We start from the raw sequence: 19,591 nt of genomic DNA, 5'->3' as shown, positions 1-19,591 counted from the left end.
ATAGGAGAGGAGAAGAGAGAAGAGGAGAGGTGAAGAGAAGAGAGGAGAAGAGAAGAGAGAAGAGGAAGGGAGAGGAGAGGATAGGAGAGGAGAAGAGGAGAGGAGGCGAGTAGAGAAGGTGAGGAGGAGAGGAGAGGGGAGGAGAGGAGAGGAGGAGAGTGGAGGAGAGGAGAGTATGAGAGGCGGGGAGAATAGAGTGGGAGAGGAGGCGAGTAGAGGAGATGAGGAGAGGAAGAGAGGAGGGAGGAGAGGAGGAGAGCGGAGGAGAGGAGAGGATGAGAGGAGGGGAGGGGAGAGTAAAGTAGAGGAGGAGAGGAGAGGATGAGAGGAGGGGAGAGTAGAGAAGAGGAGGAGAGGAGAGGAGAGGATGTGAGAGGGGAGAGTAGAGAAGAGGAGGAGGCGAGTAGAGGAGACGAGGAGAAGAGGGAGGAGAGGAGGAGAGCGGAGGAGAGGAGAGGATGAGAGGAGGGGAGAGTATAGAAGAGGAGGAGAGGAGGGGAGAGTAGAGAAGAGGAGGAGAGGAGAGGATGTGAGGAGGGGAGAATAGAGTAGGAGAGGAGGCGAGTAGAGGAGACGAGGAGAGGAGGAGAGGGGAGGAGAGGAGGAGAGGAGAGGAGAAGAGAGAAGAGGAGGGGAGAGGATAGGAGAGGAGAAGAGAGAAGAGGAGGGGAGAGGAGAGTAGAGGAGAAGAGAGGAGAGGAGACGAGAGGAGAGGAGAAGAGAGGAGAGGAGAGGAGAGGAGAGGAGAGGAGAGAAGAGAGGAGAGGAGAGGAGGGGAGAGGAGAGGAGGGAAACAGTTACAACATTCCTATAATTTTCTTGAACATTTTTGTTCAATTGAACAAGTTTTAACAATAAAGTCATGTTAATGATAAGGTGTCTTGTCCTCCTGGTTTCTGTTGACTTACATTAAATCCATCCAGGATATCCAATAAGTATTTTATTTCCAAGGTTTAGTCTCATTGAGACTAGTGCAGAGTAATGGACTGCATCAGATAGAGACAGAGAGAGGGATTTCTTCACAATTCACCTAATGCTTTAATCATCTATCATTTATCTCCATGGTCCAGCAGTATGTCAAACGGACGTGAAGACTTCAGACATTTACACACAATGATATTCCCTCAACCTGACCACTGTCAGGAGAACTGATAGGTGGTTCTTTACCTAGTTTTACCAGCATGAGGAGAAACTCCCAAATGAGTGTGTGTGTGTGTTTGTGTTTGTGTGCGTGTGTGTGTGTGTGTGTGTGTGTGTGTGTGTGTGTGTGTGTGTGTGTGTGTGTGTGTGTGTGTGTGTGTGTGTGTGTGTGTGTGTGTGTGTGTGTACCTAGAACATGTAGGTAGGCCCCTGCGTTGACCGATGGCACAGTGCTGCTGCGGAGGGTGGCCTCACATTCATAGTAACCACTGTCACTGACCGCTGGGAGGCTGATGGTCAGCCTGCGGCCAAAGTCACGTATCCCTGTACTGACCACAACACCATCCTTACGCCAGGTTATAACCATCTTGATCAGAGGTCTGGAGGAGAGGAGAGAGAGAGATAGATACAGAGGGAGGGAGACAGAGATAGAAAGAGAGAGAGAAGGGGAGAGAAATAGAGAGAGAGAGAGAGAGAGAGAGAGAGAGAGAGAAGGGGAGAGAAAGAGAGACAGAGAGAGAGAAGGGGGTGAGAAGGAGGAGAGAGATAGATACAGAGGGAGGGAGGCAGAGATAGAAAGAGAGAGAGAGAAGGGGAGAGAAATAGAGAGAGAGAAGGGGGAGAGAAGGGGAGAGAGAGACACAGAGAGAGGGAGGGAGACAGAGAGAGAGAGAGGGAGGGGGAGAAAGCGAGAGAGAAGGGGGAGAAAAGGGGAGAGAGCGAGAGAGAGAGGGGGGAGGGAGACAGAGAGAGAGGGAGGGGGAGAAAGAGAGCGAGAGAAGGGGAAGAGAAGGGGAGAGAGAGACACAGAGAGAGGGAGGGAGACAGAGAGAGAGAGAGGGAGGGGGAGAAAGAGAGAGAGAGAAGGGGGAGAGAAGGGGAGAGAGAGACACAGAGAGGGGGGGAGGGAGACAGAGAGAGAGAGAGAGTGGGTATTAATATGATTCAAATTCTGTTTCAAGGTTGTGAGGCATTGACAGAGCACTGTAATACATCTGTCATACTGATCAAGTCTTTGAATTGGCCATAATAGTTTGGATTCAGAGCAGAGATAAGGAGAGAAGGAGAAGAATGGAGAGAGAGAAAAGACTGAGAGAGGATGAGGAGGAGGAGGGGAGGAGAGGAGAAAAGCATTGAATAGGACGGATGAACAATTTTCTAAAAGAGACCCAAACAAAAGACATTAGGTGACAGTGAAATGTGACAGACTTGGTCTCCTGTGTGTGTGTGTGTGTGTGTGTGTGTGTGTTCACTCACCTAGCATTGGCCACACACTCCATAATGACATCATTCCTCCCCGCGTTCACACTGGTGTTCTTAGGAGGGATGATGATGGTGGGGGTGATGGGGTCCACAGGCCCCCCCACGTCTACACACACACACACACACACACACACACACACACACACACACACACACACACACACACACACACACACACACACACACACACACACACACACACACAAGCATGGTTAGAAAAGCATATGGGTCATGGCCAGTTCTCCCTTGTAAAATAGATTGTATATCTCAGTCAGACTTCCTGTTTAAATAATAGATATGGGTGAACAACAACAGCTCCTGCCAAGATTGTCCATACTGCACTCTCACCATAATCAACATATAATTCCTATACTCTCACCATTAATCACCAGATAGTTCCTATACTCTCACCATAATCAACATATAATTCCTATACTCTCACCATTAATCAACAGATAGTTCCTATACTCTCACCATTAATCACCAGATAGTTCCTATACTCTCACCATTAATCACCAGATAGTTCCTATACTCTCACCATTAATCAACAGATAGTTCCTATACTCTCACCATTAATCACCAGATAGTTCATATACTCTCACCATTAATCAACAGATAGTTCCTATACTCTCACCATTAATCACCAGATAGTTCCTATACTCTCACAATTAATCACCAGATAGTTCCTATACTCTCACCATTAATCAACAGATAGTTATTATACTCTCACCATTACTCACCAGATAGTTCCTATACTCTCACCATTAATCAACAGATAGTTCCTATACTCTCACCATTAATCAACAGATAATTAATCAACTATCACCATGGAGATGCAGCTAGGATGCTATCACCATGGAGATACAGCTAGGATGCTATCACCATGGAGATGCAGCTAGGATGCTATCACCATGGAGATGCAGCACTATCCTCCTGTATCTCTCTATAGTCTCTCTGTGTTCCCCTCCTCCACTATAGTCTCTCTGTGTTCCCCTCCTCCTCTATAGTCTCTCTGTGTTCCCCTCCTCCTCTATAGTCTCTGTGTGTTCCCCTCCTCATCTATCTCTCTATAGTCTCTCTGTGTTCTCCTCCTCATCTATCTCTCTATAGTCTCTCGGTGTTCCCCTCCTCATCTATAGTCTCTCTGTGTTCCCCTCCTCCTCTATAGTCTCTCTGTGTTCCCCTCCTCCTCTATAGTCTCTCTGTGTTCCCCTCCTCATCTATCTCTCTATAGTCTCTCTGTGTTCCCCTCCTCCTCTATAGTCTCTCTGTGTTCCCCTCCTCCTCTATAGTCTCTCTGTGTTCCCCTCCTCCTCTATAGTCTCTCTGTGTTCCCCTCCTCCTCTATAGTCTCTCTGTGTTCCCCTCCTCCTCTATTGTCTCTCTGTGTTCCACTCCTCCTCTATAGCCTCTCTGTGTTCCCCTCCTCCTCTATAGTCTCTCTGTGTTCCCCTCCTCCTCTATAGTCTCTCTGTGTTCCCCTCCTCATCTATCTCTCTATATTCTCTCTGTGTTCCCCTCCTTATCTATCTCTCTATAGTCTCTGTGTTCCCCTCCTCATCTATCTCTTTATAGTCTCTCTGTGTTCCCCTCCTCCTCTATAGTCTCTCTGTGTTCCCCTCCTCATCTATCTCTATATAGTCTCTCTGTGTTCCCCTCCTCCTCTATAGTCTCTCTGTGTACCCCTCCTCCTCTATAGTCTCTCTGTGTACCCCTCCTCCTCTATAGTCTCTGTGTTCCCCTCCTCCTCTATAGTCTCTCTGTGTTCCCCTCCTCATCCATCTCTCTATAGTCTCTCTGTGTTCCCCTCCTCCTCTATAGTCTCTCTGTGTACCCCTCCTCCTCTATAGTCTCTCTGTGTTCCCCTCCTCCTCTATAGTCTCTCTGTGTTCCCCTCTTCCTCTATAGTCTCTCTGTGTTCCCCTCCTCCTCTAGTCTCTCTGTGTCCCACTCCTCCTCTATAGTCTCTCTGTGTACCCCTCCTCCTCTATAGTCTCTGTGTTCCCCTCCTCCTCTATAGTCTCTCTGTGTTCCCCTCCTCATCTATCTCTCTATAGTCTCTCTGTGTTCCCCTCCTCCTCTATAGTCTCTCTGTGTACCCCTCCTCCTCTATAGTCTCTCTGTGTTCCCCTCCTCCTCTATAGTCTCTCTGTGTTCCCCTCTTCCTCTATAGTCTCTCTGTGTTCCCCTCCTCATCTATCTCTGTATAGTCTCTCTGTGTTCCCCTCCTCCTCTATAGTCTCTCTGTGTTCCCCTCCTCATCTATCTCTCTATAGTCTCTCTGTGTTCCCCTCCTCCTCTACAGTCTCTCTGTGTTCCCCTCCTCCTCTATAGTCTCTCTGTGTTCCCCTCCTCCTCTACAGTCTCTCTGTGTTACCCTCCTCCTCTATAGTCTCTCTGTGTTCCCCTCCTCCTCTATAGTCTCTCTGTGTTCCCCTCCTCCTCTATAGTCTCTCTGTGTTCCCCTCCTCCTCTATAGTCTCTCTGTGTTCCCCTCCTCATCTATCTCTCTATAGTCTCTCTGTGTTCCCCTCCTCATCTATCTCTCTATAGTCTCTCTGTGTTCCCCTCCTCATCTATCTCTCTATAGTCTCTCTGTGTTCCCCTCCTCCTCTATAGTCTCTCTGTGTACCCCTCCTCCTCTATAGTCTCTCTGTGTTCCCCTCCTCCTCTATAGTCTCTCTGTGTTCCCCTCTTCCTCTATAGTCTCTCTGTGTTCCCCTCCTCATCTATCTCTGTATAGTCTCTCTGTGTTCCCCTCCTCCTCTATAGTCTCTCTGTGTTCCCCTCCTCATCTATCTCTCTATAGTCTCTCTGTGTTCCCCTCCTCCTCTACAGTCTCTCTGTGTTCCCCTCCTCCTCTATAGTCTCTCTGTGTTCCCCTCCTCCTCTACAGTCTCTCTGTGTTACCCTCCTCCTCTATAGTCTCTCTGTGTTCCCCTCCTCCTCTATAGTCTCTCTGTGTTCCCCTCCTCCTCTATAGTCTCTCTGTGTTCCCCTCCTCCTCTATAGTCTCTCTGTGTTCCCCTCCTCATCTATCTCTCTATAGTCTCTCTGTGTTCCCCTCCTCATCTATCTCTCTATAGTCTCTCTGTGTTCCCCTCCTCATCTATCTCTCTATAGTCTCTCTGTGTTCCCCTCCTCCTCTATAGTCTCTCTGTGTTCCCCTTCTCCTCTATAGTCTCTCTGTGTTACCCTCCTCCTCTATAGTCTCTCTGTGTACCCCTCCTCCTCTATAGTCTCTCTGTGTTCCCCTCCTCCTCTATAGTCTCTCTGTGTTCCCCTCCTTCTCTATAGTCTCTCTGTGTTCCCCTCCTCATCTATCTCTCTATAGTCTCTCTGTGTTCCCCTCCTCCTCTATAGTCTCTCTGTGTTCCCCTCCTCCTCTATAGTCTCTCTGTGTTCCCCTCCTCCTCTATAGTCTCTGTGTTCCCCTCCTCATCTATCTCTCTATAGTCTCTCTGTGTTCCCCTCCTCCTCTATAGTCTCTCTGTGTTCCCCTCCTCCTCTATAGTCTCTCTGTGTTCCCCTCCTCCTCTATAGTCTCTCTGTGTTCCCCTCCTCATCTATAGTCTCTGTGTTCCCCTCCTCCTCTATAGTCTCTCTGTGTTCCCCTCCTCCTCTATAGTCTCTCTGTGTTCCCCTCCTCATCTATAGTCTCTCTGTGTTCCCCTCCTCCTCTATAGTCTCTCTGTGTTCCCCTCCTCCTCTATAGTCTCTCTGTGTTCCCCTCCTCATCTATGTCTCTATAGTCTCTCTGTGTTCCCCTCCTCCTCTATAGTCTCTCTGTGTTCCCCTCTTCCTCTATAGTCTCTCTGTGTTCCCCTCTTCCTCTATAGTCTCTCTGTGTTCCCCTCCTCATCTATCTCTGTATAGTCTCTCTGTGTTCCCCTCCTCCTCTATAGTCTCTCTGTGTTCCCCTCCTCATCTATCTCTCTATAGTCTCTCTGTGTTCCCCTCCTCCTCTATAGTCTCTCTGTGTTCCCCTCCTCATCTATCTCTCTATAGTCTCTCTGTGTTCCCCTCCTACTCTACAGTCTCTCTGTGTTCCCCTCCTCCTCTATAGTCTCTCTGTGTTCCCCTCCTCCTCTACAGTCTCTCTGTGTTCCCCTCCTCCTCTATAGTCTCTCTGTGTTACCCTCCTCCTCTATAGTCTCTCTGTGTTCCCCTCCTCCTCTATAGTCTCTCTGTGTTCCCCTCCTCCTCTATAGTCTCTCTGTGTTCCCCTCCTCATCTATCTCTCTATAGTCTCTCTGTGTTCCCCTCCTCATCTATCTCTCTATAGTCTCTCTGTGTTCCCCTCCTCCTCTATAGTCTCTCTGTGTTCCCCTTCTCCTCTATAGTCTCTCTGTGTTCCCCTCCTCCTCTATAGTCTCTCTGTGTACCCCTCCTCCTCTATAGTCTCTCTGTGTTCCCCTCCTCCTCTATAGTCTCTCTGTGTTCCCCTCCTCCTCTATAGTCTCTCTGTGTTCCCCTCCTCATCTATCTCTCTATAGTCTCTCTGTGTTCCCCTCCTCCTCTATAGTCTCTCTGTGTTCCCCTCCTCCTCTATAGTCTCTCTGTGTTCCCCTCCTCCTCTATAGTCTCTGTGTTCCCCTCCTCATCTATCTCTCTATAGTCTCTCTGTGTTCCCCTCCTCCTCTATAGTCTCTCTGTGTTCCCCTCCTCCTCTATAGTCTCTCTGTGTTCCCCTCCTCCTCTATAGTCTCTCTGTGTTCCCCTCCTCATCTATAGTCTCTGTGCTCCCCTCCTCCTCTATAGTCTCTCTGTGTTCCCCTCCTCCTCTATAGTCTCTCTGTGTTCCCCTCCTCATCTATAGTCTCTCTGTGTTCCCCTCCTCCTCTATAGTCTCTCTGTGTTCCCCTCCTCCTCTATAGTCTCTCTGTGTTCCCCTCCTCATCTATGTCTCTATAGTCTCTCTGTGTTCCCCTCCTCCTCTATAGTCTCTCTGTGTTCCCCTCCTCATCTATCTCTCTATAGTCTCTGTGTTCCCCTCCTCATCTATCTCTCTATAGTCTCTCTGTGTTCCCCTCCTCCTCTATAGTCTCTCTGTGTTCCCCTTCTCCTCTATAGTCTCTCTGTGTTCCCCTCCTCCTCTATAGTCTCTCTGTGTTCCCCTCCTCCTCTATAGTCTCTCTGTGTTCCCCTCCTCCTCTATAGTCTCTCTGTGTTCCCCTCCTCCTCTATAGTCTCTCTGTGTTCCCCTCCTCCTCTATAGTCTCTCTGTGTTCTCCTCCTCATCTATCTCTCTATAGTCTCTCTGTGTTCCCCTCCTCCTCTATAGTCTCTCTGTGTTCCCCTCCTCATCTATCCCTCTATAGTCTATCTGTGTTCCCCTCCTCATCTATAGTCTCTCTGTGTCCCCCTCCTCCTCTATAGTCTCTCTGTGTTCCCCTCCTCCTCTATAGTCTCTCTGTGTACCCCTCCTCCTCTATAGTCTCTCTGTGTTCCCCTCCTCCTCTATAGTCTCTCTGTGTTCCCCTCCTCCTCTATAGTCTCTCTGTGTTCCCCTCCTCATCTATCTCTCTATAGTCTCTCTGTGTTCCCCTCCTCCTCTATAGTCTCTCTGTGTTCCCCTCCTCCTCTATAGTCTCTCTGTGTTCCCCTCCTCATCTATCTCTCTATAGTCTCTCTGTGTTCCCCTCCTCCTCTATAGTCTCTGTGTTCCCCTCCTCATCTATCTCTCTATAGTCTCTCTGTGTTCCCCTCCTCCTCTATAGTCTCTCTGTGTTCCCCTCCTCCTCTATAGTCTCTCTGTGTTCTCCTCCTCATCTATCTCTCTATAGTCTCTCTGTGTTCCCCTCCTCCTCTATAGTCTCTCTGTGTTCCCCTCCTCCTCTATAGTCTCTCTGTGTTCCCCTCCTCCTCTATAGTCTCTCTGTGTTCCCCTCCTCCTCTATAGTCTCTGTGTTCCCCTCCTCATCTATCTCTCTATAGTCTCTCTGTGTTCCCCTCCTCCTCTATAGTCTCTCTGTGTTCCCCTCCTCCTCTATAGTCTCTCTGTGTTCCCCTCCTCCTCTATAGTCTCTCTGTGTTCCCCTCCTCATCTATAGTCTCTGTGTTCCCCTCCTCCTCTATAGTCTCTCTGTGTTCCCCTCCTCCTCTATAGTCTCTCTGTGTTCCCCTCCTCATCTATAGTCTCTCTGTGTTCCCCTCCTCCTCTATAGTCTCTCTGTGTTCCCCTCCTCCTCTATAGTCTCTCTGTGTTCCCCTCCTCATCTATGTCTCTATAGTCTCTCTGTGTTCCCCTCCTCCTCTATAGTCTCTCTGTGTTCCCCTCCTCATCTATCTCTCTATAGTCTCTGTGTTCCCCTCCTCATCTATCTCTCTATAGTCTCTCTGTGTTCCCCTCCTCCTCTATAGTCTCTCTGTGTTCCCCTTCTCCTCTATAGTCTCTCTGTGTTCCCCTCCTCCTCTATAGTCTCTCTGTGTACCCCGCCTCCTCTATAGTCTCTCTGTGTTCCCCTCCTCCTCTATAGTCTCTCTGTGTTCCCCTCCTCATCTATCTCTCTATAGTCTCTCTGTGTTCCCCTCCTCCTCTATAGTCTCTCTGTGTTCCCCTCCTCCTCTATAGTCTCTCTGTGTTCCCCTCCTCCTCTATAGTCTCTCTGTGTTCCCCTCCTCATCTATCTCTCTATAGTCTCTCTGTGTTCCCCTCCTCTATAGTCTCTCTGTGTTCCCCTCCTCCTCTATAGTCTCTCTGTGTTCCCCTCCTCCTCTATAGTCTCTGTGTTCCCCTCCTCATCTATCTCTCTATAGTCTCTCTGTGTTCCCCTCCTCCTCTATAGTCTCTCTGTGTTCCCCTCCTCCTCTATAGTCTCTCTGTGTTCTCCTCCTCATCTATCTCTCTATAGTCTCTCTGTGTTCCCCTCCTCCTCTATAGTCTCTCTGTGTTCCCCTCCTCATCTATCTCTCTATAGTCTCTCTGTGTTCCCCTCCTCCTGTATAGTCTCTCTGTGTTCCCCTCCTCATCTATCCCTCTATAGTCGCTCTGTGTTCCCCTCCTCCTCTATAGTCTCTCTGTGTTCCCCTCCTCCTCTATAGTCTCTCTGTGTTCCCCTCCTCCTCTATAGTCTCTGTGTTCCCCTCCTCATCTATCTCTCTATAGTCTCTCTGTGTTCCCCTCCTCCTCTATAGTCTCTCTGTGTTCCCCTCCTCCTCTATAGTCTCTCTGTGTTCCCCTCCTCCTCTATAGTCTCTCTGTGTTCCCCTCCTCATCTATAGTCTCTGTGTTCCCCTCCTCCTCTATAGTCTCTCTGTGTTCCCCTCCTCCTCTATAGTCTCTCTGTGTTCCCCTCCTCATCTATAGTCTCTCTGTGTTCCCCTCCTCCTCTATAGTCTCTCTGTGTTCCCCTCCTCCTCTATAGTCTCTCTGTGTTCCCCTCCTCATCTATGTCTCTATAGTCTCTCTGTGTTCCCCTCCTCCTCTATAGTCTCTCTGTGTTCCCCTCCTCATCTATCTCTCTATAGTCTCTGTGTTCCCCTCCTCATCTATCTCTCTATAGTCTCTCTGTGTTCCCCTCCTCCTCTATAGTCTCTCTGTGTTCCCATTCTCCTCTATAGTCTCTCTGTGTTCCCCTCCTCCTCTATAGTCTCTCTGTCTACCCCTCCTCCTCTATAGTCTCTCTGTGTTCCCCTCCTCCTCTATAGTCTCTCTGTGTTCCCCTCCTCCTCTATAGTCTCTCTGTGTTCCCCTCCTCCTCTATAGTCTCTCTGTGTTCCCCTCCTCATCTATCTCTCTATAGTCTCTCTGTGTTCCCCTCCTCTATAGTCTCTCTGTGTTCCCCTCCTCCTCTATAGTCTCTCTGTGTTCCCCTCCTCCTCTATAGTCTCTGTGTTCCCCTCCTCATCTATCTCTCTATAGTCTCTCTGTGTTCCCCTCCTCCTCTATAGTCTCTCTGTGTTCCCCTCCTCCTCTATAGTCTCTCTGTGTTCTCCTCCTCATCTATCTCTCTATAGTCTCTCTGTGTTCCCCTCCTCCTCTATAGTCTCTCTGTGTTCCCCTCCTCCTCTATAGTCTCTCTGTGTTCCCCTCCTCCTCTATAGTCTCTCTGTGTTCCCCTCCTCCTCTATAGTCTCTGTGTTCCCCTCCTCATCTATCTCTCTATAGTCTCTCTGTGTTCCCCTCCTCCTCTATAGTCTCTCTGTGTTCCCCTCCTCCTCTATAGTCTCTCTGTGTTCCCCTCCTCCTCTATAGTCTCTCTGTGTTCCCCTCCTCATCTATAGTCTCTGTGTTCCCCTCCTCCTCTATAGTCTCTCTGTGTTCCCCTCCTCCTCTATAGTCTCTCTGTGTTCCCCTCCTCATCTATAGTCTCTCTGTGTTCCCCTCCTCCTCTATAGTCTCTCTGTGTTCCCCTCCTCCTCTATAGTCTCTCTGTGTTCCCCTCCTCATCTATGTCTCTATAGTCTCTCTGTGTTCCCCTCCTCCTCTATAGTCTCTCTGTGTTCCCCTCCTCATCTATCTCTCTATAGTCTCTGTGTTCCCCTCCTCATCTATCTCTCTATAGTCTCTCTGTGTTCCCCTCCTCCTCTATAGTCTCTCTGTGTTCCCCTTCTCCTCTATAGTCTCTCTGTGTTCCCCTCCTCCTCTATAGTCTCTCTGTGTACCTCTCCTCCTCTATAGTCTCTCTGTGTTCCCCTCCTCCTCTATAGTCTCTCTGTGTTCCCCTCCTCATCTATCTCTCTATAGTCTCTCTGTGTTCCCCTCCTCCTCTATAGTCTCTCTGTGTTCCCCTCCTCCTCTATAGTCTCTCTGTGTTCCCCTCCTCCTCTATAGTCTCTCTGTGTTCCCCTCCTCATCTATCTCTCTATAGTCTCTCTGTGTTCCCCTCCTCTATAGTCTCTCTGTGTTCTCTCCTCCTCTATAGTCTCTCTGTGTTCCCCTCCTCCTCTATAGTCTCTGTGTTCCCCTCCTCATCTATCTCTCTATAGTCTCTCTGTGTTCCCGTCCTCCTCTATAGTCTCTCTGTGTTCCCCTCCTCCTCTATAGTCTCTCTGTGTTCCCCTCCTCCTCTATAGTCTCTCTGTGTTCTCCTCCTCATCTATCTCTCTATAGTCTCTCTGTGTTCCCCTCCTCCTCTATAGTCTCTCTGTGTTCCCCTCCTCATCTATCTCTCTATAGTCTCTCTGTGTTCCCCTCCTCCTGTATAGTCTCTCTGTGTTCCCCTCCTCATCTATCCCTCTATAGTCGCTCTGTGTTCCTTTCCTCATCTATAGTCTCTCTGTGTTCCCCTCCTCCTCTATAGTCTCTCTGTGTTCCCCTCCTCCTCTATAGTCTCTCTGTGTTCCCCTCCTCCTCTATAGTCTCTCTGTGTTCCCCTCCTCCTCTATAGTCTCTCTGTGTTCCCCTCTTCCTCTATAGTCTCTCTGTGTTCCCCTCCTCATCTATAGTCTCTCTGTGTTCCCCTCCTCATCTATAGTCTCTCTGTGTACCCCTCCTCCTCTATAGTCTCTCTGTGTTCCCCTCCTCATCTATGTCTCTATAGTCTCTCTGTGTTCCCCTCCTCCTCTATAGTCTCTCTGTGTTCCCCTCCTCATCTATCTCTCTATAGTCTCTGTGTTCCCCTCCTCATCTATCTCTCTATAGTCTCTCTGTGTTCCCCTCCTCCTCTATAGTCTCTCTGTGTTCCCCTTCTCCTCTATAGTCTCTCTGTGTTCCCCTCCTCCTCTATAGTCTCTCTGTGTTCCCCTCCTCATCTATCCCTCTATAGTCTCTCTGTGTTCCCCTCCTCCTCTATAGTCTCTCTGTGTTCTCCTCCTCATCTATCTCTCTATAGTCTCTGTGTTCCCCTCCTCCTCTATAGTCTCTCTGTGTTCCCCTCCTCATCTATCCCTCTATAGTCTCGCTGTGTTCCCCTCCTCATCTATAGTCTCTCTGTGTTCCCCTCCTCCTCTACAGTCTCTCTGTGTTCCCCTCCTCCTCTATAGTCTCTCTGTGTTCCCCTCCTCCTCTATAGTCTCTCTGTGTTCCCCTCCTCCTCTATAGTCTCTCTGTGTTCCCCTCCTCCTCTATAGTCTCTCTGTGTTCCCCTCCTCATCTATAGTCTCTCTGTGTACCCCTCCTCCTCTATAGTCTCTCTGTGTTCCCCTCCTCATCTATGTCTCTATAGTCTCTCTGTGTTCCCCTCCTCCTCTATAATCTCTCTGTCTTCCCCTCCTCATCTATCTCTCTATAGTCTCTGTGTTCCCCTCCTCATCTATCTCTCTATAGTCTCTCTGTGTTCCCCTCTTCCTCTATAGTCTCTCTGTGTTCCCCTCCTCATCTATAGTCTCTCTGTGTTCCCCTCCTCATCTATAGTCTCTCTGTGTTCCCCTCCTCCTCTATAGTCTCTCTGTGTTCCCCTCCTCCTCTATAGTCTCTCTGTGTTCCCCTCCTCATCTATCCCTCTATAGTCTATCTGTGTTCCCCTCCTCATCTATAGTCTCTCTGTGTTCCCCTCCTCCTATATAGTCTCTCTGTGTTCCCCTCCTCCTCTATAGTCTCTCTGTGTTCCCCTCCTCCTCTATAGTCTCTCTGTGTTCCCCTCCTCCTCTATAGTCTCTCTGTGTTCCCCTCCTCCTCTATAGTCTCTCTGTGTTCCCCTCCTCCTCTATAGTCTCTCTGTGTTCTCCTCCTCATCTATCTCTCTATAGTCTCTCTGTGTTCCCCTCCTCCTCTATAGTCTCTCTGTGTTCCCCTCCTCCTCTATAGTCTCTCTGTGTTCCCCTCCTCCTCTATAGTCTCTCTGTGTTCCCCTCCTCATCTATCTCTCTATAGTCTCTCTGTGTTCCCCTCCTCTATAGTCTCTCTGTGTTCTCTCCTCCTCTATAGTCTCTCTGTGTTCCCCTCCTCCTCTATAGTCTCTGTGTTCCCCTCCTCATCTATCTCTCTATAGTCTCTCTGTGTTCCCGTCCTCCTCTATAGTCTCTCTGTGTTCCCCTTCTCCTCTATAGTCTCTCTGTGTTCCCCTCCTCCTCTATAGTCTCTCTGTCTACCCCTCCTCCTCTATAGTCTCTCTGTGTTCCCCTCCTCCTCTATAGTCTCTCTGTGTTCCCCTCCTCCTCTATAGTCTCTCTGTGTTCCCCTCCTCCTCTATAGTCTCTCTGTGTTCCCCTCCTCATCTATCTCTCTATAGTCTCTCTGTGTTCCCCTCCTCTATAGTCTCTCTGTGTTCCCCTCCTCCTCTATAGTCTCTCTGTGTTCCCCTCCTCCTCTATAGTCTCTGTGTTCCCCTCCTCATCTATCTCTCTATAGTCTCTCTGTGTTCCCCTCCTCCTCTATAGTCTCTCTGTGTTCCCCTCCTCCTCTATAGTCTCTGTGTTCCCCTCCTCCTCTATAGTCTCTCTGTGTTCCCCTCCTCCTCTATAGTCTCTGTGTTCCCCTCCTCATCTATCTCTCTATAGTCTCTCTGTGTTCCCCTCCTCCTCTATAGTCTCTCTGTGTTCCCCTCCTCCTCTATAGTCTCTGTGTTCCCCTCCTCATCTATCTCTCTATAGTCTCTCTGTGTTCCCCTCCTCCTCTATAGTCTCTCTGTGTTCCCCTCCTCCTCTATAGTCTCTCTGTGTTCCCCTCCTCCTCTATAGTCTCTCTGTGTTCCCCTCCTCATCTATAGTCTCTGTGTTCCCCTCCTCCTCTATAGTCTCTCTGTGTTCCCCTCCTCCTCTATAGTCTCTCTGTGTTCCCCTCCTCATCTATAGTCTCTCTGTGTTCCCCTCCTCCTCTATAGTCTCTCTGTGTTCCCCTCCTCCTCTATAGTCTCTCTGTGTTCCCCTCCTCATCTATGTCTCTATAGTCTCTCTGTGTTCCCCTCCTCCTCTATAGTCTCTCTGTGTTCCCCTCCTCATCTATCTCTCTATAGTCTCTGTGTTCCCCTCCTCATCTATCTCTCTATAGTCTCTCTGTGTTCCCCTCCTCCTCTATAGTCTCTCTGTGTTCCCCTCCTCCTCTATAGTCTCTCTGTGTTCCCCTCCTCATCTATCTCTCTATAGTCTCTCTGTGTTCCCCTCCTCTATAGTCTCTCTGTGTTCTCTCCTCCTCTATAGTCTCTCTGTGTTCCCCTCCTCCTCTATAGTCTCTGTGTTCCCCTCCTCATCTATCTCTCTATAGTCTCTCTGTGTTCCCGTCCTCCTCTATAGTCTCTCTGTGTTCCCCTCCTCCTCTATAGTCTCTCTGTGTTCCCCTCCTCCTCTATAGTCTCTCTGTGTTCTCCTCCTCATCTATCTCTCTATAGTCTCTCTGTGTTCCCCTCCTCCTCTATAGTCTCTCTGTGTTCCCCTCCTCATCTATCTCTCTATAGTCTCTCTGTGTTCCCCTCCTCCTGTATAGTCTCTCTGTGTTCCCCTCCTCATCTATCCCTCTATAGTCGCTCTGTGTTCCTTTCCTCATCTATAGTCTCTCTGTGTTCCCCTCCTCCTCTATAGTCTCTCTGTGTTCCCCTCCTCCTCTATAGTCTCTCTGTGTTCCCCTCCTCCTCTATAGTCTCTCTGTGTTCCCCTCCTCCTCTATAGTCTCTCTGTGTTCCCCTCTTCCTCTATAGTCTCTCTGTGTTCCCCTCCTCATCTATAGTCTCTCTGTGTTCCCCTCCTCATCTATAGTCTCTCTGTGTACCCCTCCTCCTCTATAGTCTCTCTGTGTTCCCCTCCTCATCTATGTCTCTATAGTCTCTCTGTGTTCCCCTCCTCCTCTATAGTCTCTCTGTGTTCCCCTCCTCATCTATCTCTCTATAGTCTCTGTGTTCCCCTCCTCATCTATCTCTCTATAGTCTCTCTGTGTTCCCCTCCTCCTCTATAGTCTCTCTGTGTTCCCCTTCTCCTCTATAGTCTCTCTGTGTTCCCCTCCTCCTCTATAGTCTCTCTGTGTTCCCCTCCTCATCTATCCCTCTATAGTCTCTCTGTGTTCCCCTCCTCCTCTATAGTCTCTCTGTGTTCCCCTCCTCATCTATCTCTCTATAGTCTCTGTGTTCCCCTCCTCCTCTATAGTCTCTCTGTGTTCCCCTCCTCATCTATCCCTCTATAGTCTCGCTGTGTTCCCCTCCTCATCTATAGTCTCTCTGTGTTCCCCTCCTCCTCTACAGTCTCTCTGTGTTCCCCTCCTCCTCTATAGTCTCTCTGTGTTCCCCTCCTCCTCTATAGTCTCTCTGTGTTCCCCTCCTCCTCTATAGTCTCTCTGTGTTCCCCTCCTCCTCTATAGTCTCTCTGTGTTCCCCTCCTCATCTATAGTCTCTCTGTGTACCCCTCCTCCTCTATAGTCTCTCTGTGTTCCCCTCCTCATCTATGTCTCTATAGTCTCTCTGTGTTCCCCTCCTCCTCTATAATCTCTCTGTCTTCCCCTCCTCATCTATCTCTCTATAGTCTCTGTGTTCCCCTCCTCATCTATCTCTCTATAGTCTCTCTGTGTTCCCCTCTTCCTCTATAGTCTCTCTGTGTTCCCCTCCTCATCTATAGTCTCTCTGTGTTCCCCTCCTCATCTATAGTCTCTCTGTGTTCCCCTCCTCCTCTATAGTCTCTCTGTGTTCCCCTCCTCCTCTATAGTCTCTCTGTGTTCCCCTCCTCATCTATCCCTCTATAGTCTCTCTGTGTTCCCCTCCTCATCTATAGTCTCTCTGTGTTCCCCTCCTCCTCTATAGTCTCTCTGTGTTCCCCTCCTCCTCTATAGTCTCTCTGTGTTCCCCTCCTCCTCTATAGTCTCTCTGTGTTCCCCTCCTCCTCTATAGTCTCTCTGTGTTCCCCTCCTCCTCTATAGTCTCTCTGTGTTCCCCTCCTCCTCTATAGTCTCTCTGTGTTCTCCTCCTCATCTATCTCTCTATAGTCTCTCTGTGTTCCCCTCCTCCTCTATAGTCTCTCTGTGTTCCCCTCCTCCTCTATAGTCTCTCTGTGTTCCCCTCCTCCTCTATAGTCTCTCTGTGTTCCCCTCCTCATCTATCTCTCTATAGTCTCTCTGTGTTCCCCTCCTCTATAGTCTCTCTGTGTTCTCTCCTCCTCTATAGTCTCTCTGTGTTCCCCTCCTCCTCTATAGTCTCTGTGTTCCCCTCCTCATCTATCTCTCTATAGTCTCTCTGTGTTCCCGTCCTCCTCTATAGTCTCTCTGTGTTCCCCTTCTCCTCTATAGTCTCTCTGTGTTCCCCTCCTCCTCTATAGTCTCTCTGTCTACCCCTCCTCCTCTATAGTCTCTCTGTGTTCCCCTCCTCCTCTATAGTCTCTCTGTGTTCCCCTCCTCCTCTATAGTCTCTCTGTGTTCCCCTCCTCCTCTATAGTCTCTCTGTGTTCCCCTCCTCATCTATCTCTCTATAGTCTCTCTGTGTTCCCCTCCTCTATAGTCTCTCTGTGTTCCCCTCCTCCTCTATAGTCTCTCTGTGTTCCCCTCCTCCTCTATAGTCTCTGTGTTCCCCTCCTCATCTATCTCTCTATAGTCTCTCTGTGTTCCCCTCCTCCTCTATAGTCTCTCTGTGTTCCCCTCCTCCTCTATAGTCTCTGTGTTCCCCTCCTCCTCTATAGTCTCTCTGTGTTCCCCTCCTCCTCTATAGTCTCTGTGTTCCCCTCCTCATCTATCTCTCTATAGTCTCTCTGTGTTCCCCTCCTCCTCTATAGTCTCTCTGTGTTCCCCTCCTCCTCTATAGTCTCTGTGTTCCCCTCCTCATCTATCTCTCTATAGTCTCTCTGTGTTCCCCTCCTCCTCTATAGTCTCTCTGTGTTCCCCTCCTCCTCTATAGTCTCTCTGTGTTCCCCTCCTCCTCTATAGTCTCTCTGTGTTCCCCTCCTCATCTATAGTCTCTGTGTTCCCCTCCTCCTCTATAGTCTCTCTGTGTTCCCCTCCTCCTCTATAGTCTCTCTGTGTTCCCCTCCTCATCTATAGTCTCTCTGTGTTCCCCTCCTCCTCTATAGTCTCTCTGTGTTCCCCTCCTCCTCTATAGTCTCTCTGTGTTCCCCTCCTCATCTATGTCTCTATAGTCTCTCTGTGTTCCCCTCCTCCTCTATAGTCTCTCTGTGTTCCCCTCCTCATCTATCTCTCTATAGTCTCTGTGTTCCCCTCCTCATCTATCTCTCTATAGTCTCTCTGTGTTCCCCTCCTCCTCTATAGTCTCTCTGTGTTCCCCTTCTCCTCTATAGTCTCTCTGTGTTCCCCTCCTCCTCTATAGTCTCTCTGTGTACCCCTCCTCCTCTATAGTCTCTCTGTGTTCCCCTCCTCCTCTATAGTCTCTCTGTGTTCCCCTCCTCATCTATCTCTCTATAGTCTCTCTGTGTTCCCCTCCTCCTCTATAGTCTCTCTGTGTTCCCCTCCTCCTCTATAGTCTCTCTGTGTTCCCCTCCTCCTCTATAGTCTCTCTGTGTTCCCCTCCTCATCTATCTCTCTATAGTCTCTCTGTGTTCCCCTCCTCTATAGTCTCTCTGTGTTCTCTCCTCCTCTATAGTCTCTCTGTGTTCCCCTCCTCCTCTATAGTCTCTGTGTTCCCCTCCTCATCTATCTCTCTATAGTCTCTCTGTGTTCCCGTCCTCCTCTATAGTCTCTCTGTGTTCCCCTCCTCCTCTATAGTCTCTCTGTGTTCCCCTCCTCCTCTATAGTCTCTCTGTGTTCTCCTCCTCATCTATCTCTCTATAGTCTCTCTGTGTTCCCCTCCTCCTCTATAGTCTCTCTGTGTTCTCCTCCTCATCTATCTCTCTATAGTCTCTCTGTGTTCCCCTCCTCCTCTATAGTCTCTCTGTGTTCCCCTCCTCATCTATCCCTCTATAGTCGCTCTGTGTTCCTTTCCTCATCTATAGTCTCTCTGTGTTCCCCTCCTCCTCTATAGTCTCTCTGTGTTCCCCTCCTCCTCTATAGTCTCTCTGTGTTCACCTCCTCCTCTATAGTCTCTCTGTGTTCCCCTCCTCCTCTATAGTCTCTCTGTGTTCCCCTCTTCCTCTATAGTCTCTCTGTGTTCCCCTCCTCATCTATAGTCTCTCTGTGTTCCCCTCCTCATCTATAGTCTCTCTGTGTACCCCTCCTCCTCTATAGTCTCTCTGTGTTCCCCTCCTCATCTATGTCTCTATAGTCTCTCTGTGTTCCCCTCCTCCTCTATAGTCTCTCTGTGTTCCCCTCCTCATCTATCTCTCTATAGTCTCTGTGTTCCCCTCCTCATCTATCTCTCTATAGTCTCTCTGTGTTCCCCTCCTCCTCTATAGTCTCTCTGTGTTCCCCTTCTCCTCTATAGTCTCTCTGTGTTCCCCTCCTCCTCTATAGTCTCTCTGTGTTCCCCTCCTCATCTATCCCTCTATAGTCTCTCTGTGTTCCCCTCCTCCTCTATAGTCTCTCTGTGTTCTCCTCCTCATCTATCTCTCTATAGTCTCTGTGTTCCCCTCCTCCTCTATAGTCTCTCTGTGTTCCCCTCCTCATCTATCCCTCTATAGTCTCTCTGTGTTCCCCTCCTCATCTATAGTCTCTCTGTGTTCCCCTCCTCCTCTACAGTCTCTCTGTGTTCCCCTCCTCCTCTATAGTCTCTCTGTGTTCCCCTCCTCCTCTATAGTCTCTCTGTGTTCCCCTCCTCCTCTATAGTCTCTCTGTGTTCCCCTCCTCCTCTATAGTCTCTCTGTGTTCCCCTCCTCATCTATAGTCTCTCTGTGTACCCCTCCTCCTCTATAGTCTCTCTGTGTTCCCCTCCTCATCTATGTCTCTATAGTCTCTCTGTGTTCCCCTCCTCCTCTATAGTCTCTCTGTCTTCCCCTCCTCATCTATCTCTCTATAGTCTCTGTGTTCCCCTCCTCATCTATCTCTCTATAGTCTCTCTGTGTTCCCCTCTTCCTCTATAGTCTCTCTGTGTTCCCCTCCTCATCTATAGTCTCTCTGTGTTCCCCTCCTCATCTATAGTCTCTCTGTGTTCCCCTCCTCCTCTATAGTCTCTCTGTGTTCCCCTCCTCCTCTATAGTCTCTCTGTGTTCCCCTCCTCATCTATCCCTCTATAGTCTATCTGTGTTCCCCTCCTCATCTATAGTCTCTCTGTGTTCCCCTCCTCCTATATAGTCTCTCTGTGTTCCCCTCCTCCTCTATAGTCTCTCTGTGTTCCCCTCCTCCTCTATAGTCTCTCTGTGTTCCCCTCCTCCTCTATAGTCTCTCTGTGTTCCCCTCCTCCTCTATAGTCTCTCTGTGTTCTCCTCCTCATCTATCTCTCTATAGTCTCTCTGTGTTCCCCTCCTCCTCTATAGTCTCTCTGTGTTCCCCTCCTCCTCTATAGTCTCTCTG

General features: G+C 49.3%; 1 protein-coding gene across 2 annotated transcripts in view; it reads right to left on the bottom strand.

Moving 5' to 3' along the window:
• Positions 1 to 19,591, bottom strand: part of LOC106568787 (protein sidekick-2) — a 767,299-nt gene that overhangs the window by 58,125 nt on the left and 689,583 nt on the right. For both annotated transcript variants that reach the window (XM_045715764.2, XM_045715765.2), the window contains exons 6-7: positions 2,398 to 2,509; positions 1,330 to 1,520 (exon numbers count right to left, since the gene is read on the bottom strand). In XM_045715764.2, coding sequence (XP_045571720.1) covers positions 1,330 to 1,520; positions 2,398 to 2,509 — 303 coding nt within the window. The remainder of the gene's footprint in view (positions 1 to 1,329; positions 1,521 to 2,397; positions 2,510 to 19,591) is intronic.

Source organism: Salmo salar, chromosome 03 (genome assembly GCF_965601325.2).
Source record: "Salmo salar chromosome 03, fSalSal1, whole genome shotgun sequence".
NCBI classification, from domain to species: domain Eukaryota; kingdom Metazoa; phylum Chordata; class Actinopteri; order Salmoniformes; family Salmonidae; genus Salmo; species Salmo salar.
The sequence above is the reverse complement of the archived record's forward strand: the minus strand, read 5'-3'. Positions and strand labels throughout refer to the sequence as shown.